General features: G+C 35.5%; 2 protein-coding genes and 1 long non-coding RNA gene across 3 annotated transcripts; 1 reads left to right on the top strand and 2 right to left on the bottom strand.

Annotated features, from left to right (window-relative positions):
• The first annotated feature begins 2,119 nt into the window (after positions 1-2,119).
• Positions 2,120-4,845, top strand: LOC114284653 (protein FAR1-RELATED SEQUENCE 5-like). Its single transcript, XM_082908207.1, has 3 exons — positions 2,120-4,441; positions 4,528-4,659; positions 4,765-4,845. The coding sequence occupies exons 1-3, from the start codon at positions 2,120-2,122 to the stop codon at positions 4,843-4,845; spliced, it is 2,535 nt and encodes an 844-aa protein (XP_082764333.1).
• Positions 4,846-5,625: 780 nt separating this feature from the next.
• On the bottom strand, positions 5,626-14,962 carry LOC145812952 (uncharacterized). Its single transcript, XM_082908205.1, has 9 exons — positions 14,402-14,962; positions 13,757-14,282; positions 13,293-13,570; positions 12,885-13,131; positions 12,363-12,801; positions 8,702-8,794; positions 6,371-6,455; positions 6,042-6,215; positions 5,626-5,661 (listed from the first exon to the last, which is right to left on the bottom strand). The coding sequence occupies exons 1-9, from the start codon at positions 14,960-14,962 to the stop codon at positions 5,626-5,628; spliced, it is 2,439 nt and encodes an 812-aa protein (XP_082764331.1).
• Positions 12,167-24,720, bottom strand: LOC145813900 (uncharacterized). The gene is made up of 5 exons (XR_014357309.1): positions 24,621-24,720; positions 23,602-23,745; positions 23,456-23,491; positions 19,796-19,827; positions 12,167-19,693 (listed from the first exon to the last, which is right to left on the bottom strand). It is a non-coding gene; the product is annotated as an uncharacterized LOC145813900 (long non-coding RNA).
• Between the last annotated feature and the right edge of the window lie 870 nt (positions 24,721-25,590).

Raw genomic sequence — 25,590 nt, 5'->3', positions numbered from 1 at the left:
CTTTCCCCGCTCGAGCAGGGAGACCAAAATTTGAAAAACTGGAAAAATATAACATGATCGGACAGGCAACTTTGAATGCATTTTTGCATTTTGCTTCGGGGGCGCTGCCCCTCGACCCCGCCGTGGCGCTGCCCCGGAACCGCCAAGGGGCGCTGCCCCCTGGACCCCCGCGAGCTGACCGGGCAGCTCGATCCCCGTCATAATCAGCGAAGTGGTAATCTTGAAAGCTTTAGCATCATAAACTTTTCTGAAAGGCACAATTCGGGTTGGATTCGCATCTAAAACACTCATAGCCTCACTGAAATAAAAGTGCGAAAATAAATACAACTGAAAGAAGTTTTGTCATGCGGGATTGCCAAAAAATAAAACCTAACATGATCAAATTATTTTTATATAAAAAAATAAATAGTGAAAAAATAAACAGTTGACAGAAATCTAATTCAATAAAAATAATAATTTAAAAAAAAACATATTATTCACAATCAATCAAAATCAATCGTCATCGTATTATAATTTTAAAAAATAATAATTTTAAAATAATTTTAAATTATGGGTCCACTTCACAATCAATCAAAATAATAATTTTTAAAAAAACATAATTCGTCATCGTATTATAGGTCCACGTCGGTGAGGTTCGATCTGGATTTAGATTCTCTCCAGCCAAAACCCCTCACGTCCGGATCCTCTAGAGTTATTCTCTAGAGTGATCTCCTGAAGTGGATGATCGGACGGCTGTGCTTAAGCCTCACCAAAACGACGTCGTTTTGGTGAGGATTTTCCAAAAAAAAAAAATTTCAGCATTTTCGATTTCAAAATTCCCCCCAGGCTGAAGAATGCGAATACAGATGGCGGGAAGAAGCAAAACGATGAAAGAACGAGAGATCGAAGAAGAGTAGAGAGGCTGCTACTTCGTGCATCCCGTCGCCCCACCGTGGCAGTCGCCCCGCTGTCGTCGCCGTCGTGCCGTTGCCACTGTCCTGCCGCCACCGTGGCCGTCGCCCCTGTTCCAACCGATTGAAGAAAATATAGGTATTTAGAATGTTTAAATATATGTTTTAAGTTCGATTTTGTTTTTTTTGGTCTCCTCGAAATCAATCCCAGATGATAGCTCTATGGTTGAGAACATAATTTTTTTTTGCAATATCTGTGTTGTGCTGAATATTGTTCAATCCCTGTATTAAATCCATTAAATCCATTCATTTCAAATCCATGTATCGAAATGGAGCCTCAAGTGGTAGGGGGTTTGAACTATCAAGATATATGCCAATGTTGAGTTCTAGGTTAGGTGGACCAAAACAAGACCTGATCCTATACTTGAATCTGGATTCTTACTTGTTGACAGACGAAGCAATTGTTCATAGATTTCTTGTTGAGCACATAAGCAGAATTGGTGTTTCAGTATAATTGCTTCTTTAGCTGAAAAATAGTTTAGTTTGATTGTTTTCTCAAAACGATAACCATCAATACCATGAAAACTTGCAATATCTGTGTTGATTATTTAGAACAGTAGTTTAGATATATATATATATATATAGATTTAGAACAGTCGAGATTAAAAACTTCCAAATCCAGCTTCTTATAGTATTCTCATGCAACTAATTAAATTTCCACAATCCAATCAAAGCCCCCTTGTTGCTTGATATCCTTTAAAACTTGGCTTACTAAAATGGCATTCATGAATTAAATTTTAGCAATCCTTAGGGATTTGATATTAATTCCTCAATCATGCAAAACACAAAATTAGATTGATCAATGCTGCAAAGCAAGTAACCCAGGGATTTGTATTATTGTACAGTCATAAGAACACAAGGTCACAAATTAAAATTGACAACATATTACCTAAGAGTGCAAATGCTGGATGGTCATGTATATTAAGCAACATATAGTGCATGAATGCTTCACAGGACTCATTTATATTTTTTTCTTCTGAATACCTGCTATAGTGAACATCTTAAAACCACACTGTGGTACATAACAAAGACCATAATTTAGTTTGTATTATTCAGTTTGTTATTCGTTGATTATCTTATTCAGTTTGTATTATTTTGCAAACATAATGTACAGTTTTTATGCTAATATTGAGCACTTCTTTATTTTTTAAGTGACTTGGCACATTGATATGGAACCTAACAATCATGAGAATGACGGGGGCGAGTGTGATTGGAAGCCTAGAGTTCGCATGACATTTGATACAGAACAAGAAGTATATGATTTCTATAATAGTTATGGAGGAAGGTTGGGCTTCAGTATTAGAAGGGGTTATGTAAACAAGAGCAAAGAGGGGCAAATCACTTCAAGGCAATTTGTTTGTAATAAGGAGGGATTTCGGGTTGTCGACAAGCGAGATCCATTAACAAAAAATCCTAGGCAGGAAATGAGGACTGGTTGTCAAGCCCGACTTGTTATTAAGTGGGATAGAAATATGCAGAAATTTTTTGTTAGTGATTTTGTTGAACAACATAATCATATCTTTGTACCAACAGAATGTACGCATATGTTACCATCCCAAAAGAAGATATCTGCATCACAGGCAACCGAAATAGATTTAGCTGAAAAATCTAGAATCCGTCTTAATGCTACATTTGAGCTCTTGGGTAATGAAGTTGGTGGAAGGGAGTCACTTGGGTTCACAAAACTGGCCCAAAAAAATTATTTGAGAACGAAGAGGCAAAACAGTTTAGCATATGGAGAGGCAGGTAGCATTTTGCAATATTTTCGTGACAAATCATTGGAGAATCCATCTTTTTTTTACTCGGTCCAATTAGATAACGAGGAGCAGATTACAAACATATTTTGGGCCGATGCTCAGATGATCATGGATTATGGGCAATTTGGTGATGTTGTGACTTTCGACACTACTTACAAGTTAAATAGTGCACATAGACCATTTGCGTCTTTTGTTGGATTTAACCATCATAGGGAAACTGTGATATTTGGTGCAGCTTTGATGTATGATGAGACTGCCGATTCTTTTGTATGGCTTTTTAGAAGATTCTTGGAGGCAATGTCAAGTAAGGCTCCAAAAACAATTTTTACGGATCAGGATGCTGCAATGGCTAAGGCCATACCTATTGTCATGCCTAACACAACCCATCGCCTTTGCACTTGGCATTTGATGCAAAATGCATTAAGGCATGCAAATTCTATCTTCAAGGATAAGGCGGCGGTGAAGGATAAGGGGATGAAGAGTGTTTTATCCACGTTTATGTACGACATTGAGGATGAGGAAGAGTTTACATTAAAATGGGAGGAAATGCTTGACAAGTATGAAGTAAGAGATAATCATTGGTTGAAGTTAACATTTGGGGTGAAGGAAAAATGGGGTTGGCCATATGTTAGAAATGCATGGGGTGCGGGCATGAGTAGCACCCAACTTAGTGAATCCTTTAATGCTTTCTTGAAGGATTTCATTCAGTCTGATCATAACTTAATGCAATTTTTCATGCATTTTGATCGAGTTCTGTCTGAGAAGAGGTACAAAGAGTTACAAGCCGAATATGCTCTATGCCAAAAGTTGCCAAGGGTGAATATTAAAGTGAAGATTATGGACCAAGCTGCAGATGTTTACACAAATAAAATTTTTGAAGAATTTCAAGATGAGTATGTCAAGTCCCTTGAAGTAAACATTGAAGAAATTGAAAATGATGGTGAGAGTACCGTTTATACGGTTCTTGATAGTGATGGTATAAAGGTGAGAAAGGTGAGACAGGAGTGTGATGATTTAGTCACTTGCAGTTGTAGGAAGTTTGAAATGAAGGGCATTTTGTGTAGTCATTGTTTGAAGATCCTTAGAGAAAGACTCAAATTCAAAGAGATTCCTTCACAATATATTCTGAAGAGATGGACTAAAAAAGCAAGATCTGAAAATGTGAAAGATAGGTGTGGACATGATATTCAAGTTGATGTAAGATTGCATCAAACTTCACGTTATAGGTCATTGATGGCAATATTTAGATTAGTAGCGTGTAGAGCTTCTGAAAGTGAGGAAACATATAATTTGACGGTCGAGAAAGCGGATGAATTAATTGCAGACAATGAAACCATGTTAAGCGCAAAATTCAATATGCCTTGTTCAGATACTATTCAAGAAGAAAGCCCCCCCGAAAGCTTTGAAGTGGATGGTGTAGCGGATAAAAATGTAGTTCAAGCAAAAGGACTCAAGAGAAGAGAGTGCACTAGCAAGGGACGAAGGCAGATAAAAGGTGGTTTGGAGCTTGCGTTGGCAAAGAAAAATAAAACAAGTTCATATAATGCTTCTCAAACTTCCATGTCTGTTACTCTTCAAACTCCTCCCTTATTTTCGACAAGTGCTCCTGAAGCACCTCCCTTATTTCATCAGTCGGATCCTTTATTTTCAAGTGCTCCTCAACTTCCTCCATTCTCGCCGAGTGTTCCTGAAGTTAGAGCTTCTTCGTCTCAATTTATGTATCCCGCCTATGATGTAAGTTAGTTTAATAAGAAGTTTTAGTAGAGATTTGTAGGTGACTATTATCATTTGAAATTGATATGTGTTTGTTATTGTTGCAGCCAAGTTTTCCTCATCACAATATGCATTTTTCCATGCCATCGATGTATTCCATCCATGGAACCTATCAAGCATTGCTTAACAATGCAAGTAGTTATCACTTGCAAGCCTCAAATAGTCCCGCATGTAGTGAAGTAATTTATTTTTCACCTTTCCTCTTTTATTTTGTCATTCATTCATTTAAAGTTACAATTTATTTTATGGTTCCTTTGATGTAATATTATTTTTTTTTTTTGTAGGTACTATATGCTCGTGGTCGTGGGTGTGGGCGTGGGCGTGGGCGTGGGCATGGGCATATGGATCACACGTCAACATCTTAGCGTTATTTTGTTTTGAGAATTTTTGTGAATTTTTTGTTGGATATGTAATATTGAAAACCTTTCATGAAACTGTTGCTGAAATGTTGCTGTAATGGAGTTAAAATGTTCCTGAATTTGTTGCTGAAAAATTGTTGAAATAGAGTTGAAATATTGCTGAAATAGAGTTAAACTGTTGCAGATTTTTTGCTTGAATAATGCTCAAATGTTGGTGAAATAGAGTTGATGAAATGTTGCTGAAATGTTGCTGTAATGGAGTTAAAATGTTGCTGAATTTGTTGCTGAAAAATTACTGAAATAGAGTTGAAATGTTGCTGAAATAGAGTTAAACTGTTGCAAATTTTTTGCTTAAATAATGCTCAAATGTTGCTGAAATAGAGTTGATGAAATGTTGCTGAAATTTAGTTAAACTGTTGCAGATTTTTTTGCTGAAATAGAGTTAGAGTTGCAGTATCTCTATTTGCAGCTTTGATGGATTAAAATTCTGCTTTTATAATGCTTAAATTCTTGCTTAAATTCTGTCTGGATGATGCAAGGCAATACAAATTTTTGCTTAAATACTTGACAGAATTTTTGCTTCAATTCTGTTTACAGATTTAAATTCTGTGTGGATGATGCTAGGCAAGACTTAGAATAAGCTTTTATAATGCTGCAGATTTTTAAACTGTTGCAGATTTTAAAATTCTGCTTTGGGAAACCTGTTATACAACATTGAACATTTCATATAACATTGAACATTTCATTGTTGCAGATTTTTAAACTGTTGCAGATTTTAGAAACATGTTATACAACATTGAACATTTCATATAATGCAGCAACCTGTTATACAACATTCAACATTTCAACATTTTTAATAAATTTCAGAAACCTGTTATACAACATTCAACATTTTCAACAGTTCAACATTCAACATTATTCAACATTTCAGAAACCTGTTATATAACATTCAACATTTCCAAACCATCACATATAATACACATTGTTAAGCAACCAACATAATTCAATAGATTTGACAAACTGTTCATTCAACATTTCATCTCAAATAAACCTGTTACACACTTGTTTTTGCAAACCTTCAGAATTTGAAGCACCAAAAAAAAATTACAAAACAAGTAGAAAAGTAGATTACATTCATAGGATGTTCGAAAACCTAAGAACTGAGTCATTTACATGAAAAGGTACAAAAATACACAAAATACAATGACATAAGTCACTGCCTTCAAGATGTTCTCAATCCTTTGAAGCCTTTTATCATGCTCACCAAGCCTTGAAGTAATGTCGTCGTCGTCAGCATTGGCACGGATTGATGAGGTAATGTCGTCGTCGTCATCATCTGCGAACCACTTGAAGTAATTGCAGTGGTCGTTTGAATCCTACAATGGACAAGAATCAATTAATCAATAAAGGACAAATGAAATTTGTAAAAAGTAACAGATTCATTTATATAACAGGTTCTTACATATTTTCTTGGGCAAACAAAATAGACACGTCCTTTATTTCCATTCGCATTGGTTCGTACAATACGCACGGAAGCTATTCTTCCGCAATTACAAAACCTTGGCTTTAATCTTAAGTTCGTATTATCAATAGAAGATGAAGCCATTTTTTTTTTCCTGCATAAAAAACAAGTTATTAACAAGTGTGTTAGGAAAGTCAAGTTATCACAGTATAACAGCTCAATCCTAGTGAAGTTTATATTTTTAGATAGGGTCAATATATATTTTTTGAATATATGGCCCACTGTATTGTATCAATCAAAAGTTGTATATTTTTATTCAACAAAATTATCAAAAATTATATATTGTTTGCACACTCCAAAAGTGTGTGAGCAAATTCATTTTCTCATGTGACGGATTAATAGTTGGCCCAATTATAAATTAGGTTGGTTTGATTAGAATTTGTATACTTGTTTAGAAAACTGGTAGCAGTCTAGCAGATACTGGTTCCAGGGTAGTCAAAGTTGAGGATCATATAGTTGTCTGTATATGCACATTACAGACTGCTAGAATTTAACAAGTTCGGAGGTATGTCTTTGATAGTGGCTGTAATAGAACCTTGTCATTCCTGATTCCTTCTAATTGAAACTCTTTTTATTTCTTTATGATCTGTTACTGGATGGATATGTTAGTATCTTCAGCTTCTGGATGTCTAGAACCAGCATTTCTTACATGCGGTCTATATAATCATAATGTTTATTTCCAGTATTGCATAAACATGTCATTAACATAAAAGCAAATCACATTTGTTACACTTATTTGCTTATTCTTCAAACAAATTATGCATGAAAGTTGAATACTTTTTTAGCTTGCAGATTGCTTAATCAACTTCATATTAGGTTATTCTTCAAAATATTGGTGGCAGGAGTATATTGTTCTCCTTTCTCTGAACATGAGAAGCTGAAATGTGGAAGACTGGATGTGGTTCAGTTGGCTTGACTACTTACTTTTGTTGGGAAGCGGTGGCTTAGTTGTTTGACTAGTTTGATAATTTTGGGAGCGGGTGAGTGGTGACTTAATTTTTGGTTTCCTCCTTTCTGGTGTTTTTTTTTTTTTTTTTAAAAAAAAAAAAACCATTTATTGGATTCATTTAAACCATTTTATTCATTTTTAATATTTTTCTATTTGAGCAACTTAGAATAGAATTTTGAGTGGTGTGAGGACTTTCAGCTTAAATTTACATTGGTTTGTTTAAGTCAAAACTTACAGTTTTACAAAACATTATGATTCCTGTATGTTCTGCCCATGAAATCTGGTTACAATAATACAAAAGAAAGAGCATTGAGGAATTTTCTTGCTCATCCTTGAGCAATAGATGGCTTAAAGGATTGATGTGTTTTTAATAAGTAGTGTATTATAAACAGAATACCAAAAATGGGGCGAAACATGTGCACACCCAAAATCCTGAATCCTATGTGCACACCAAAAATGGGCGTGATGTGTGCACAGTTCGAAGGAGCAAATTATCAAACAGTTGGTGTGTGAACATTCCAACTGAGTGAGTAAGACAACAATGTTGGTGTTTCCCTTCTTTTTCTTCGTTTTCCAGGTAACCAAACAGAGGGTAATGAAACAAAGAACAAACTCATATGCCAATTTTCGAGAGATTATTGAGTGTAAAATCTACAAGCAAAACTGAAATAAGATTAAAATACATATATACCTACACACATATATGTGTATAAAGGGTGCAAATCAATGATTTAAGCAATACATGAAATAGAAAACCCTAACTTGTTGATAGACAAGAATAGAACAGACAGAGAGAGAGGGGAATAGGGAACGAGATGAGAGACCGAAGCTTACGGCAGGACAGTGGCGACTGCGACGGTGGGGCGACGGGACGGCGGCGACAGCGGGGCGACTGCGACGGTGGGGCGACGGGATGCACAACGGAGCATCCTCTCTAACTCTTCTTCCCTCTCTCCTTCTTTCACGGCTCTGCTTCTTCCCGCTCGTCTGATATACCTCTTCAGCCTGGGGGGAATTTTGAAATCGAAAATGCTAAATTTTTTTTTTTTTTTTCGAAAATCCTCACCAAAACGACGTCGTTTTGGTGAGGCTTAAGCACAACCGTCCGATCATCCACTTCAGGAGATCACTAGAGAATAACTCTAGAGGATCCGGGCGCAAACCGCTCCAGCCATCTCCTGCAGTTTTGTTTACAGTGCACCACGTGTATTTTCCAAAAGACCATAAATTCCCACGTGACATGGACCTCCAAACAAGCTTGGGTTACTAAACTGTAACACAGAAGGATGAATCTTGGACCTAACGCCTCTCTTCTTCTCTCTCAGCGTCTCTGCCTCTCATCTCCCTGGCCATCTCCTTTTCCCTATCATCCTCAATCGTCTCCGCCCAACGCGACCACAACACCCAGTAGCCCCGCCGCCGCCGCCACCACCATCTCCTTATCACCGCCGCCGTCGGCACATTCATGGATCGACGGCCTCATCCTGTAGATCAAAAAAAAAGAAAAAGAGTAACCGAGCAGTTTCACAAAAATATCTCTTTTTTTTTTTTTTTTTTTTTTTTTACAGATCTGACTTACAAGGTATGATATACATATATATATATATATATATTTGTTTTGTTTGTAAATTTCGTTGATCATTAGCACATAATCATTAGAACAAGACTTTATTTATTTATTTATTTATTATCAATCTATTAGAGTAAAAATTAAATCTTTCAGATCCTAATAAAGATATAAAAGAATCGATTTTTAGATGTTATTCTGAGAAAATTTTTGATTTTTTTTAGTATTACTTTGAATTTCATCGATCTCATCTAGATCCGTTTATTTGAACAGAAAATATTCCAATTGGTAAAAGAAATTAAACACAAAAAAAAGAAAAGAAGGAGGATTAAGGATATAAGAACCAAACGAATAAAATCATTTTATATGTATATATATATATATATTATGTTTTTGGTTTTTTGGGTTCTGGGTTTGAAAATTATCAATATTTGTTTTCTTTGAATTGGGCTTCCTATGTTTTCATTTTTCTTTTACCTTCCCTACATTTAACCTATGTTCTCTCTTTTGTTTAATATATATTGTCTTAATGAAACATAATCATAGGGGATTTTAAGGTAATTGACAGAGGTATGCCTAGGAGTTCTAAATTTGAACAGATTTAAGGTCTAATGAGGGCCTAATTTAGCTTATTCAATTGTGCAATTTTATCTTGAATCAACCATGTTACTAGAAAAGTTTTAATACATTTGCTATGTTATCTATTAAATAGGGTATAGTAGATGCATTAGATTAACTAAATTTAATTAGTTATTTTATAGATAAAAATATTATATGAGTAATGTTCAAACTAAATTTAATTAGTTATTTTACAGATAAAAATATTATAAGACTAATGTTTCAGTGTTATTTTACTGTAATTGGTTTAATTTTTATTTGGTTTGATAGTTCTAGATTTTATTTGTTTTTTCCTGTTGTAACCTAAATTTTGCTAAATTATAAAACAATGAAACCGGATTTTATATTGGTTTTGCTAATTAGAGTTCCTTATGCTGTGTTTGATTGAAGGATTTGATGAGAGATTTGGAACGAGAAATGAAAAAGGTTGGTGAAATGTGAATAAAATATACCTACATTTCATATAGTTTCACGTACATTTTCCCTTTCTATTTATAAATCCCTTCTCAAATCCCTAACCAAACATAGCATTAGAGACACGAGAAAAAGAAACATGTTTTTCTAGAATACAATATGTTACATCTATTCTAAATTATTAGTTTTTACTAATTTCAATGCTTTTTTTTTTTTTTTTTATACCTATTTTCAAAGTACTTTTTAGACCAATCTCGATATTATTTTTACTTGTTAACATTTGCTTCTGTTTTTTGAATTCTTTTAATTATTTTTTCGTATCTTAATTTATTTATATTTATAGTATAAATTTGAATTTAATATATAATTATAGTGATTTGATATGTAAACAGACTGTGTAGTTACCAAAAAAATAAAAAATAAAAAATTTGAGAGTGATTATAATTTTACATAACTTTTTTATTTTTATTTTTTGTGGTTATGTATAAAGAATCCTATTTTAAAAATTCGGCTAGAGTCTCAAAAATCTAAAGTGAGTCCTATGGAGTCTTGTAGCTTGACCCTGTTTTTATTTTTTATTTTTTATTTTTTTTGGAGTTGCGATAAAACATAAAAATATATGCAAAATGAAGTGTTTAACCTGTGAAACCTCCCTTTAAAACCAAAAACACATCAATATACTTTCTGTTTGTAAAAAGGTCACTGTTATCATGTTATGTCATTTGGATTTCTGATGATTCCATGTTTTTTTATTTTTGTAAAAATAATATATTTTCTTTTTGGTGTTTACAATTGGTAAGTGAAATATAAGAAAAGGAAAAATTGCGTAGCATAATAATAAAAGAGCATCACATCCACCAATGCCTTGGTCTATATTAGGTGAATTCATCATAATAAATCAAATACACATGTCTTATGCTTAACACTTGGATAAATGTATAGGATATGTGTTTGACATTTTTCATTAGATACTTTCTATATTTTGTATTTAACACCGTCATTTTTATTGTATAATTGTTATAAAATGTCTTTTTGACATTGTATATTACATATAACATCATTTTATCTCACATAATATATTAAATATTAAATTAAAAACATAAAATTATGAGTGTACCCTTAAATTTAAAATTTGATAGAATCTGATATGTATTTGCACCCGCACCTGTTTCAATGTAACGTAGGCATTGGCCTTTGCAATGACCCCTTCTTGTGTAATATAAAAATGAAATAAGGTTACGAACACAAATAATTTTACTAAAATCTTATTAAATGCACATGCAGCCATACATGTTTGGTTGTTCGAGTAATGATGGTATAAGTTCATTTTCTGGATATTCAGATTGTGTTTGAGGTATTGATTTAGGTAGGAATTTATAAAGATAAAAGGGAAAAATATTTTTCTGTTTCCTTTTTTAAATTTCTATCTAAATCAATACTCCAAACACAACCTAAATCATATTTGGTGGCATGTGCATTTAGTAAGAGTTATTTTGTTAAGGTAGATAGTTTATAAAAATCTAGCATTTCATTGTATATGGACATGATGGACTTCTCTTCTCAATACTATGTAGATGTTTCAAATGTAGTTTTGCATGCAGATGTGTAAGAAATGCATAAGGAGATACTTCAATACTATTTTAGCTGAACATAGTTGGGACTGTGAGTATGGAATTATGCAGCAATGGTGGCATACTGACTAAGACTTTCTGTAAGTTGGAGCTCTATATAGATTTTTTTTTTTTTTCATAGGTCATGAAATTAGATTAGCAATCTGATGATCGTATATAGATCATGTTTGCTTGTGAAAAGTGATATAAAATTTGGTATCTCATATGACCTATGTTATATAGACTATTCAAAATAAATGAAATAACACACCCAGCACTTGGGGGTAAAGATGTGAGATATGTGTGCCATATTGTTCATTGGACACTTCTAATATATTTGTGTTTAACACTATTATTATATGTATATTGTTGTAAAATATATGTAAAATGAGTAAAATGCCTCTCTAACCTTATATATTACATATAACATCATTTTATCTCACCTAATAGATTAAAATTAAAAATAACCCTTTTTTGTCAAGTTTGTGGATCCTTAAATTTGATGTTTGATAAGTCCAACCTCTAGATAGATACGCATCCATTCTCTAGTCCATTTAACATAGCTTATGACTATGAATTCCCAAAAAGGGTGATATTAGGATTTCTATGGGGATGTTATTATTAATTCTATTCCATAGGATTAGAGATTTTATTTTTTATTTTTTTTTGAACTCAAGATGTATATTAAGAAGAGGAAGCTAAAACATCAGGAAGAAGCAAAGAAACAAGATCGGGGGAAGGACAAGCATCTCAGTCAGAAGGAAGTTGCATCCTAGCATGAGTAGCATCTACCCAGTGAGCTATCTATTGTTGCTTCGTTTCGTCCAGACAAAATTCCATTGCCTATTCCTAGATAACAACTGGATATCAGACACAATAGCCATACAATCCCAAGAAGGCACCATTTCAGACACACACAGGTGGATGATCATTTGATTATCACTTTCTATTTCAACCTGATTGAGGTTATGAACTTGGGTCAAAAGGCATGACATTTGCAAAGCTCGAGCTTCAGCTTGTAACATTGAAGTAGAGGGGGAGGCATAGGCAATGCCATCAATAAAACGGTCTTCAGCAATTCTTAGGACAGCAACAAAAGATGCTCTTCCAGTTACCGAAGAGAACGAAGCATCGTAGTTGATTTTACGGCCTCTTGCCAAAGCTGGTCTCCATCCCTGACCAACCGAGGCTGAGTTAGCTGTGGCATTTGAATAAGAGTTATGGTTCTCGATAAGGTGAGACTGGATCTCCTTCCAAGCAGACAAGAATCTGTTAATGGTTTCTGAGGGATTGATTGGGACATGATTAAAAACATATTCGTTCCTGGATTTCCAAATAAACCCGCTTTGCTTAAAATATCTTTGCCATTGCAGTTATCAGATTTGTTTTCCAACCACTTTGCTGTCCACTGAGCAACATTTGAAACCGAGCCCTTATCAATACGAAGTTGCTGAGTGCTCCCAAACCACACAGCTTTGGTCCAATCACAATCAAACATCAAGTGTTCTACCGTTTCAGCCTCTTTCAAGCAAATCGGACAAATTGACGAAACAGAGCACTTGCGTTTATGAAGGTTTACTTTGGTTGCCAACAGATTCTTACACGCTCTCCACTAAAAATGACGAAATTTGGGAGGGACTTCAAGATTCCAGACATTTTTCCAAAAATCATACGGGAAAGAGAAGAAAGATGATGTTTGGAGCTCAATGGGGGCTCCATTCAATGATTTGGCCAAAATGTATCCAGACTTAACTGAGTACAAGCCTGATTTACTTGGGTGCCACACATGAGTATCCTCCCTTCCAAAGATAAAGGAATAGATTGAATAACATGGAGCTCTTCCTTTGACACAAAAGGTTTGACAAGATCAATCTTCCAAATTTTGTGAATAGGATCAATAGCATCGGAGACAAGGGTGATTGGACAGTTGGATGGGTGAGGGGACACTATCTTAAGATTGCTTGTGGATGGAAGCCAACTATCATGCCAAAACCAAACAACTTGCCCATTCTGAATCTGCCACCGAATCCCTTTGTGAATAAGTTCCCGCCCTTTTAGGAAACTTGACCAAGCACATTAGGCTCTAGTTCCTAGGGAAGCTTGAAGAAAATCAGACGTAGGAAAGTAGATTCCCTTCAGCATTCTCGCGCAAAAAGAGTCTGGGTTTTTGATCAATCTCCAACATTGCTTTGCGAGCATTGCTTGATTAAAGGAAATGAAATCCCGAAAACCCATACCTCCCTGAGATTTGGGTCTGGACATGGTTTCCCACTTTGTCCATTGAATGCCATTATTACCTGGGTCACCCTTCAACCAAAAGTTGCGGATAAAGGAATTCAACTTGTGGCAAAAGCTTTGGGAAAGGTGGAAGAAAGCCATAGCATAAGAGGGAATGGCTTGGACTACGACTTTAAGTAGAACTTCTTGGCTGGCGTGAGAAAGAAGCTTGTCCTTCCACCCTTGCATTTTGGACACCACTTTTTCAATCAAATAGACAAAGACCTCGGCTTTTGAACGACCCCACATGGATGGGAGGCCCAAGTACTTCCCATTTGGCCTGGCAGATGCAATACCCATTGATACAAAAATCTGTCTTTTCAAGTCATCCGAAGCGTTAGCCGAGAAGAGAATTTTAGACTTGTCAAAATTCAGAAGTTGACTCGAGGCCTCACTATAAATCTGTAAAATTTTCAGCATATTCTGACACTCTGAGCTGTTGGCTTTAAAGAAAAGAATGGCATCATCTGGGAAAGACAAATGGGACTAGACAGGACATGAACTTCTCAGTTTCAAACTAGCGATTTCTTGATGAAAAACACCCCTAGTAATGGATTTGGATAGCAAATTAGCCACTAGAAGGAACAAGTAATTGAGAAACTGACAGTTGAGACGCAGTCCATGACCCACTTTATCCAACAATCAAGAAATCCTAATTTCCTTAGCACTGCCTCCAAGAAGTCCCTTTGAATGCGATCATAGGCCTTGTTGAAGTCAAGCTTCAAAGGTAGATTGACTCGGTTAGCCCTCTTCTTGTGCTTGAGGTAGTGGAAAGCCTTATGTGCCACCAAAATACTTTCTTGAATTAAGCGGCTTGGAACAACAGCTAATTGTTGTGGGGTGATTGAATGCTTAAGACTCCCTTTCAACCTATTCGCCAAAATTTTCAATATGATCTTCATGTTGAAATTGCAAACGCTAATTGGCCGATATTGGGATAATTTTTCTGGGGAACACAAGGTTGGTATGATTCCACTCTTCAAAGCCCAAACCCCCCTAAAAAAAACTCTGGATAGCCAAACACACCGACAGACCAACAACATTCCAATGCTTCTGATAAAAAATCCGCAGAGACCCGTCTGGGCTAGGGCTTTAAGCGGACCTAATTGAAACGCTGCAAGCTTGATTTCAGCATCAGTAATTGGTTGTATAAAGCTGGCATTCATATTTGCTGTGACTTTTGTGTCAACAACAGACAATGCCTCAGTGAAGTCCCTTGGCCCCGAAGCTTTAAACTAGTCTTGCAAATAGATTAGAAGATGGGCATTTATCTCTTCATCCGATTCAAACCATATCCCCAACTCCAATTTGAGCTTGACAAGTTGGTTCCTCTGCCATCTCTGAATCACTGTAGCATGAAAAAAGCCTAAGTTTTTATCCCCGTATCTAAGCCAATTTACCCTTGACCTTTGATGTAGATACATTTCTTTGCGGTCTAATACATCCTCCAACTCCTCTTGAAGTTCCCAAATTCTAGAGAAGGTGTCGTCAGTGAAAGCAAGCTCTGGGAGTTTCAGAAATTCGGATTTTAAAGCTATGATTTTGAGCATATTATGCCCGAAAGTAGCCTTGCTCCATGAAGTAAGACCCCTACTGCACTTCTTCAGATTTTAAGTAAAACGAGCCATAGGCGACCCGCCTAATTCTACATTCCAATTTGTTTGAATCACCTCCGAACATTCAGGACTTGTGGTTTGCATAGATTCAAATTTGAAAAGGCGAGGGATTTTTTTGGGTGGGACATTGTAGTGGAAAAGACGAGGACAATGATTTGAACCTACAAAGGCCTCATGATGCACTTGGGCATAGGGAAATTGTTCCTTCCAACATTTCTGTCTCCCGTTTGGTTATTCGACCAGGCATACAGTGCTCTTTTGAACTCAAGTCCATCAACTCACAAACAGACAACACATCCTCAAAATACTACATTCGGGCATTGTTACCACCCACTGAACCTTGCTTTTACCAAGACCAACCTACTTCGTTTACATCCCCCAAACATAACCAATGATAGCTGTTCTCGGATGCCAAATCATGAAGAAATTGCCAAAAAAGTTTCCTCTCTGACCTCTTGGGAGGAGCATAGACAAAGTGGCAATCCAATCAGCTGCTTGCTGCCCCATAGATATTTTTCACCAGAATATATGAGGTGATTTGTGTCGAACTTGAAGGTCCACTTCATCTGTCCACCATAAAGCTAGGCCTCCCGATAAACCAGTCGGTTCTACGTAACTCTTGTTTGGAAAACTATGGCTTCTGCAAACCCTCTTAAGTACGGGTTGCTTATTTTTCGTTTCCATCATTGTGGGACGATGGGTTTTGCTTAACCCTCGGAGGATTTGGATTGTCAGGGGACGCCCCAGCCCCTGACAATTCTAGCTGAGCATCAACATGGGTCTTGTGGTTGTTTAGGGCCAGCCACCATTGCCCATTCCTGATCAGATGAATTCGACTCTGGGTAGGTACTAAGAACTTGAGACAAGACACCATCGCAATCATAGAGATAATAGTTAACCCTTACCTGAGGTGGGTTGATGCTATTACTGAAATCCTCTGCCGAATGAATTGCCACATCCACTAAACCTTGCTTCCCTTTTTGGCGTCCTCGTTGCTTGGCTGAACCAGAAGTAACCTTCCTTGTTTGATGCCCAGAATTGGGAGATGGTTGCTGTTGTAGCAGAGGAGCTTCCAACAGAGGGGTTTGAGACCCAAAAAGTTTTAGACATTTTGGCTGACGAGAATTTAGATCATTTACCTCATCCCCCTTTCGTTTAAGAGATAGATGATGAAGGGCAAACGATAGATGGCGATCCACAAGCGGTGACTGGTTTTTTGGATAGATAACAAGAAGAGGGTTGGGCAAAGACAAAGATGGAGGCCCATGAGTTTGATCCTCCAAATCTAGTGTATGAATGGGTTGAAACAATTTGTGGGCTGTCTGGTGGTTTAGTAATAGTACACATGCTTAGGGGTTTGGTTGTTGAGAAGAGGGGCGGTTTGGCCCAAGACTTAGGCTGTGGGGTGAGGGAGGTTGGGTGGGCTCAGGTGAGGGATTGGTAAGTGTTTCTGGATAGTGGGTTGGGGGGGAGGTCTAGGCCTAAGTCAGGCCTTATCTACTTGCCATGTTTACCCACCCGAACACTAGTTGTATCTGTTGACCCAGGAGGGATTTTGAAAGAGACAAAGGAGTAATGGTTTGGATAGCTGGCAGTGGGATTCCCACTCCTCCTGGTGCCACCGTATCAGGTGTGGACATGTTTGTACGGGGTGGTGGATTCAGACCCATCGTGGGAGTAGTACAGGCATGCCCATTCGTCATAGAGTCACTTGCAGTCGAAATTACAGGTTGAGCTCTGGTAGGCAACCTCTGCCCTGGTATGAAACCATTGACCCTCGCTTCAAGCTCATTGACTTGCCGACAGTAATGTTCAATGGGTAGACCAGTGCCATTTGCAACACCAATAAGCAACCCAGGACCATAACCAGAAGTAGCCCCCTGTTCTTTGGTCACAATTTGCATGAGTTATCATGCCCAAGACGCCCACAATCATAACAAAAATTAGTAAGTTTTTCATATTTTAAGGAAAGCCAAGACTCACCTCCTCCCTGAGATTGTTGAAGTCATAGGTCCTTGGGAAGAGGTTGCTGCGTATCAATTTCCACCCGAAGTTGGAGAAAATTGGGAATATAATCCTTTAGAGTGAACCGCTACTCGAATCAGCCGCCGTATTCGATTGCCAAGAATTTCACCATTCTGTTTTGTGAGGTTGTTGAGAGGCAAACTGCGCACCTGGACCCCAAATGAGCACCGTCTAAAATCCATCTCTTCCATTGTTTGACCCGTTAGGAGGGGTTCAAGAACCAAAAGGGTGCCCATAACTGACCATGGACTATCCCGAAGAACTTTATCATGGTCATCACTATTTCCAAATTGGAAGAGGTAAGCATTATCGTTCCACAGTGAGATAGAGAGCTAATCTCGAATTTTCCAGGCTCCCTTGATAATGTTAGAGACTGTGTTCTTATTTAAGGTTTTAGGAGCTATAACTTTTCCGATTAAACAAAGGCTAGAGACATCCTCATTCTCTCTTGAAGCTTCCTCCAGAATGAGGCCTTCATGTTCTGGCCTTGATTGATTAGAAGATGCTTATTTATTTATTTATTTTTTCCAGGAACAATTAAGTCACTGTTTATGTAATGAGAATTTTTATGTAAACCCCATCACTCAACCCCGTACACAATAACCCCAATCAACCTAAACCAACTATCAAATATGACTATTTTTGTTTGGGAGACATGATCTTGAGATTTGATTAATAATCCAATACGATACATATTCACACGTTTGACTAAGAAAAATTGGAATCTAAGCTAATTGTCAATATAGACTTTGTATCCCCATATAATAGGTACTATTGAATCGAAGAGGGATTGAAATTCAAAATGAAGGTTAAGAAGATGTTCAGACTAATATTCCAAAATTGATAGAATTTTGTCATTTACTCCTCATACTCTTCAGCCAATCCATATATGGAATAAAGAACACAATTAGAAGGAATACATAATCATAGGGTAAGAGTTCTAAAAATGCTAATCAAAGAAAAATGGCCTTAATTTATATGGTGCGCGCTCATGACATTGTATATAACATTCATCTACCATAGTTAGAAGGAATACATAATCATAGGGTAAGAGTTATAAAAATGCTAATCAAACAAATATGGCCTTAATGTATGTTGTGCGTGCTCATAACAATGTATATAACATTCATCCGCCATAGTTACCTTGCCAGATAAATATTCAGATGTTATGATTTGAGTGGGTTTGAGATGTGGTAATGGGAGGAAGATTTAGGCTTGTTGTCACAATGTGACATCTTCAATATGATCTGAAAAATAAAAATATAACATTGGGACTGGATTTAGGCTTGAAATAAAAAATAAAAAATCTGAAAAAAGTCCAAAAAATTAAAGAATGTAGAATAATTGGATGGTGGCCGCAAATTTTTCTGTTTGAACAACTGATATCTAACAATACTACTGTAAAATCTAGTTGAGATCTAATCTAAGAAGCCCCTACACTTTATAGAGTAGGCGTGTCCTGTTTGGTCGTGTCAAACACCCGTGTGAGACACCGAGACTTCGTAGGCACTCTTAAAAGCATGTCTAACACTTCTTGAAGGTATCTTAATTAAAAAATAAATTTATAATATCAGACACTTTATAAATACTTGGTGAACACTTAGGCGACCCTTTTTAAACTCTCTAAACTTGACCTATGTAAATTAATGTCTTTGAACCTCTAAGCGTGTCCTGTTGGGTCGTGTCAAACACCTGTGTCAGACACTGCGACTTCGTGCCTAACACTTCATGAAGGTGTCTTAATTAAAAATAATTTTATAATATCGGACACTTTATAGATACTTGGCAAACTCTTAGATTACCCTTTTTAAACTCTCTAAACATGACCTATGTAACTTTTAACGTATCCTGGACATATCATATTCTGTGTTTTTTAAAAATTGTGTGCTACTGTGTGCTATATCTAACAATATATTGTAAAACATATCTGTAAAAACAAGACATACATATCTCTATTCTATGCTTACTTAGGATCTAACAATACATCTGTAAAAATATCTTTCTGGAAAAAAAAAAATGGACAAATATATCTCCAAGAACTCCAAAATCAACTAATCATATATCATACCATACCAAGTCATCCCCCAGCTAAACTTCTCAATCAATGCCTTCTATGAACACCTTATTAAAACATGCAATTTTGATACTTGACAATAAAACTGTAAAATCAGTTGAGATCTAACAATACATCTGTAAAAAAAAGTCAAACACATGTCTTAAGAATTCCAGAATCAAGTCAACCCGAACATTTACTCCCTGCTAAAAATGAAAACAACCAAGAAGAAAAGAATCAGTCAAATACATAAATTTGCATAAACATCAACTATAAATAAAAAATAAAATTAATAAAAATATTACCGGATAGTAGAAGCTAATTTCCATTGACATAACTAATCAAAAAAAACAAAAACTCAACAGAGAATGCTTATGTTAATTGTCCCGGATATGGTTGTAATGAAGCCAGCGAGTATGGAAATTGATAAATGCATTGGCATAACATACAGTTTAAACAATGAAACTTATATGTATCCTATGTAAGTAATCACAGTGCAAAACAAAAAGAAAAACGAAAAGAAAATCAATAATACAAAAATTGAAACCTGGATTAAAAATTGACCTTTTAAATGGTTTGAAGAAGTTAACTGCATGGGCAATAACCAAATTCCAAATTGGCCTCCATGATTCCAAAACCCTGACCCACCATGACCCTTAAGCATTTATGCTGAGTTTTAACATGTTAAAAACCCCAATATATGAATTACTTCACTTTTTACTACCGCAAAATAGAGAATTTATTCCGTGCACTTTGGACAATGCCCCAACAGCCCCAGTAGCCATCTTTCTAATAAGACAAGAAAAGGAGTGTATGGTTACCAATAATTTATAACAGTGAGATTTATTTTTCACAGAGAATTGGAATGCGACCATGGTATTATTTGTATATATATATTTTTTTTTATAATTTTCGGTTTTAGCTTTTAGATTAATTTTGTATTGGTTTAGTAGTCTGTGAGTTGGTTTTATTATTGTAAATTGACATCCTTGTGTCTTGGGTTTAAATTTAGTAGTTATTACATGCTCTGCGGGGGATAATAATGCCATCAATAACTAATAAAGCCATTGAGCATAAAACTCTCGGCTGTGATGCATCATCGAGGAATGTTGTTTGTGAGAGTGATGTTTGACACGCTGAAAGTGTAGCATCAGGTATGTTCATCATGTAGAGTTATGGATTTATTGTGTTTTTTATTTTATTTTGTTTGCTGCTTCAAAATGCTGTCGTATCTAATGACATTAGTTGACAATGTAGCTTTAAAAAACAAGCCATCTTAATAGTCAAACTAGGAATACATTAATGTGGTATAATCACAGTTGTGGTTCCACTTAATCATGAAGTTCTACATTCCTTGGTAATAATCAAGTATCATGTAAAATTGATGGCGTACATACATTCCTTGGTAATAATCAAGTAAGTTTCATTCATTCCTTGGTAATAACTGGTTGTTGTGGATCCACTTAAAGATGAAGTTTCAAGATTTATTTCTCAATCAATACCTTCTATGAACACCTTATTACGACATCTAATTTTGATATCTAACAATAAAACTGTAGAATCAGTTGAGATCTAACAATAACCAAAATCCAAATTGGCCTTCATGATTCCAAAACCCTGACCCACCATGACCCTTAAGCATTTATGTTACGTTTTAACATGTTAAAAATCCCAATATATGAATTACTTTCACTTTTTACTACCACAAAATAGAGAAGTTATCCCGTGCACTTTGGACAATGCCCCAACTGCCTCGGTAGCCATCTTTCTAACAAGGTACGAAAAGGAGTGTATGGTTACCTATAATTTGTAACAGAGAGATTTATTTTTCACGGAGAAATTGAATGCAACCATGGTATAATTTTGGGTTTTAGGTTTTAGATTAATTGTGTATTGGTTTAGTAGTCTGGGAATTGGTTTTATTATCATAAATTGACATCCTTGTGTCTTGGGTATAAATTTAGTAGTTATTACATGCTCTGCAGGGGATAATAATGCCATCAATAGCTAATAAAGCGATTGAGCATAAAACTCTCGGCTGTGATGCATCATCGAGGAATGCTATTGTTTGTGAGAGTGATGTTTGACACACTTGCTGAAAGTGTGGCATCAGGTATGTTCATCATGTATTGTTATGGATTTATTGTGTTCTTTATTTTATTTTGTTTGCTGCTTCAAAATGCTGTCTTATCTAATGACATTAGTTGGCATTTTAGCTTTAAGAAACAAGGGGTATGTTTGGTTTGCATTTGGGAGATGAGGTTTAGAAAAAAATTTCTAAAAAATTGTTTGGTTTGAGTTTTTCTCAAAAAATTTCCAAAATCACTTTCTCTCTTACACATCAATCAATCACTTTTTCTCTCTCCTCTCTCCTTCTCAATCACTTTTTCTCTCACACACATCTACTCAAATTCTCCCAAAATATCAAATCATCCCAAACTCCCAAAAAAACAACTCTCCCAAAATATACAACCAAACAAACCAAAAAAAATTTTAAACTCTCTCCCCAAATTTTTTTTCAAAAACAACTCTCCCAAAAACAAACCAAACAAGCCCAAGATATCTTAATAGTCAAACTAGGAATGTTAATGTGGTATAATCACAGTTGTGGATCCACTTAAACATGAAGTTCTACGTTCCTTGGTAATAATCAAGTGTCATGCAAAATTGATGGCATACATATGTATTAAGTATCATTCATTCCTTGGTAATAACCCGTTGTTGTGGATCCACTTAAACCTGAAGTTTCATGATTTATTTCTCAATCATTACCTTCTATGAACACCTTATTACAACATCTAATTTTGATATCTAACAATAAAACTGTACAATCAGTTGAGATCTAACAATAACCAAAATCCAAATTGGCCTCCATGATTCCAAAACCCTGACCCACCATGACCCTTAATCATTTATGTTACGTTTTAACATGTTAAAAATCCCAATATATTACTTTCACTTTTTACGACCACAAAATAGAGAAGTTATTCTGTGCACTTTGGACAACGCCCCAACACTTCGTAAAATCAATTGAGATCTAACAATAAGTCTCTGAAAAAAAGCCAAACATATGTCTTAAGAATTTCAGGATCAAGTAATCATATGAAAACAACCAGGAAGAAAAGAATCAGTCAAATACATAAATTTGAAACATGTTGGAACAGAGAATCTGTATGAGCACTAAATTTAGGTCCTTTATAAACACTCTAATATGAAAAGAATAATAAATTTCTCTTTATGCAAGCTTTTATGGATCAAAAAAATAGGGGACAGGTGTCATAGACTCTTTGCAAGTGATGAGCATACAGTTTACAGGTCATAAGCTTGCCTGGTGGTTGGGTGATTGAATGGACTCAACCACAAGTTTAAGAGCTCAATGAGCAGTGCCCTCTACAAGCTCATCGCACCAGTATTTTATAGTATCAGTATATGTATAATTTTCAGATTTTATATAAAAGATTTTGGATTTGATTCCCTAATGTTTAAATATTAGGAGGAAAGAAGTTGGTAATTAGGGTACATGTAAGAACTTCATAAATATTGATTCCCACCCACAGACACACATGAATATAAACATCGTGTTAGTTTTCACAAAACATGATGCATCACCTAGTTTCCAAACAACCTTTTTTCCATCATGATGTTAAAGATACAAGAGTATAAGCAGTGATACTCTTGTTGTAGAAGATTGCCTGTATAATTTAATATCTAAAGTTACCAATTAACTATAGTTAAACTCAGGGCCTTGTTACTTTTATGAAGTAAACATCTTATGGAAAATAATTATATTTGAACTTAATACAAGTGTTTGTAGAATGGTTTGTGAAGTTTGAATGACTTGTTCAAATGAGATGTGTTTTGTTATCTGTTCTGATGTTTCTCTTCTTTTCCCACTCCCCGTGGAACACATTCTGCAGTATCACATAATTTGAGCAACCTATAGAAATAACATATGAGAAACTTACCTTTCTTCTTGGGCTCCACTCCTTTGATAGGTTTGCCTGTGAACACATACAATTTATTTTAGTAAGTCAAATAAACCAATAAGTCAATTAGCAGCTTATTTTTTGTGTCCCCAAAATGAGGCTTAGTTTTTAGTTTAATAACTAACCGAGATATCCACAACTGTGGTCTCGGTTAGCAACCACAAATTGCAACTGGCTTGTGTTGTACACCCACTTGACTTTTTCATTGGTCTTATTTGGTTTTTGAGACCTGGGCACTTTTCGATGAGCTTTATGGCTTTTAGCCATACCTGCAAGAGGTAATTGCTTAAAATTTCAATTTAAAGTTAATGTTGTGTGGTGTGAACTATTGACAGGATAATTTTAATCTAATCTACACACTTTAAAATTTTGATATACATGACATTGTCTTAAGGTCTAATGAATTCACACCCACTATTAGGTACACCCCATTGAATCAGCTTTTACATTAACAGCTCAATCAAGTAGGAAGAAATAAAAAATGCTTAAAATTTCAATTTAAAATGTTGTGTGGTCTGAACTATTGACAGGATAATTTTAATCTACACATTTTAAAATTTTGATATATTTATGACATGTAATAAATATATAAAATTATATATTTTATACGTCCCCCACGTGACATGTCTTTCATTTTCTAAAAGTTAATGTGCCGGTGTGTCCATGTCCTTAGTATATATATATATATATATAATGATACAGTGAATCAGCAACCAACACTTCATCAATCCAATTCCTCCAGTACACTAACCATCACATATGGTTAATCAAACAAGCTTTTAACCAACTAATTGATTAATTTAACTCCACAAGTACACCAACTATCACATAAGACACTTTTTCAGAAAAAATATCATCTAAGCCAATTGTGAAACAAGGAAATGAAATGCAAAAAACTAATTCTATGGAAGTTCACATATACTACAATTTCAATTAGACAAAAAGTGATATAAATACATGTATAGTTGATGTATGACGAATTGCTAATTTTTTTTTGGAAATTGACAATAAAAAACAAACATGAAAAGCTTAAGACAAAATAGAATGATGATTAGCGAAGAATGAAAATCGTTTGAGAATCGTAAAACGTATGAAGAAGATGAAATGAAGGTAAAGGTGTGTGTTGGGTTTGTGATCCACTCACTTTGCCACGTTTCAAGTCCGTACACACAGAGGTTTGTGTCCGGTGAGAGAGCGATTTTGATGAGGCTCGCAATCTTAAGTCTGTCGAATGGGGGGATACGCTTATCGAATTCGGATCTTCGGTCGCACTCTCCTGCCGCACTCCCCTGTCGCCCTCCAAAACGACGTCGTTTTGGAGGGTTTTTTTTTTTTTTTTTTCTTTTCTTTTTCTTCTTTCTCTTCCGTCTGTGTTTGGTTTTTGCAGAAAACCAGAGGAGAGGAGAGGAGAGGGAGGGAAAGAAGAGACAGAGGAAGGGAGAAGAAGAGGGGAGAAGAAGGAAGAGGACGGATTGAGACGGAGGGGGGGACCAAAATAAAGATGAAGAAAACCCAGATTTCTGTTCTGTTTCTGCTCCCTTCTGGTTTTCTTGCTCGGATCAAACCCAGATTCATTGCTGCAGAGAGAGAGAGAGATAACTCTTTCTTTTCTTTTTCCTCTTCTTCTTTCTTATTCTTCTTCTTCTTCCTGGATCTGTAAACTTCAAGTGTAGGATTGTTTTTATTTTTATTTTTAAATGTGAGATATATATATAAATGTTGAAACCATGTCTAGAAATCTGAAATAATTTTTGAGTTTGAAAACAAACAAAGATTCCATAAAATTCCCAACACTTGAAACCATGTCTAACCCAAAACCTTGATCTACAACCAGCCAAATCTTTCAGAATATATATATATATATATATATTTTAACATTTCTATTTGGCTTTTTCCATATTTGAAAAAATAATATTAGAAATCTGTGTATGTTGGGTAATCTTTCTGAAGTTAGATTTGTAAGAAAAACCAGATTTGATTTTACAGCTATGGTAATTTTTTTCAACACAGCTATGGTAATCTTTCTGAATTAGATTTGTAGATTTTTTTTTTTTTTTTTTTTTTTGTTGATGTTAACCCTGCAGCGCAGCTCCTTCTTCCTTATTGATGTTGAT

This window comes from Camellia sinensis, chromosome 15, assembly GCF_055761805.1.
Source record: "Camellia sinensis isolate YWXY chromosome 15, ASM5576180v1, whole genome shotgun sequence".
NCBI lineage: Eukaryota > Viridiplantae > Streptophyta > Magnoliopsida > Ericales > Theaceae > Camellia > Camellia sinensis.
This window is presented reverse-complemented; position numbering and strand designations above follow the sequence as displayed.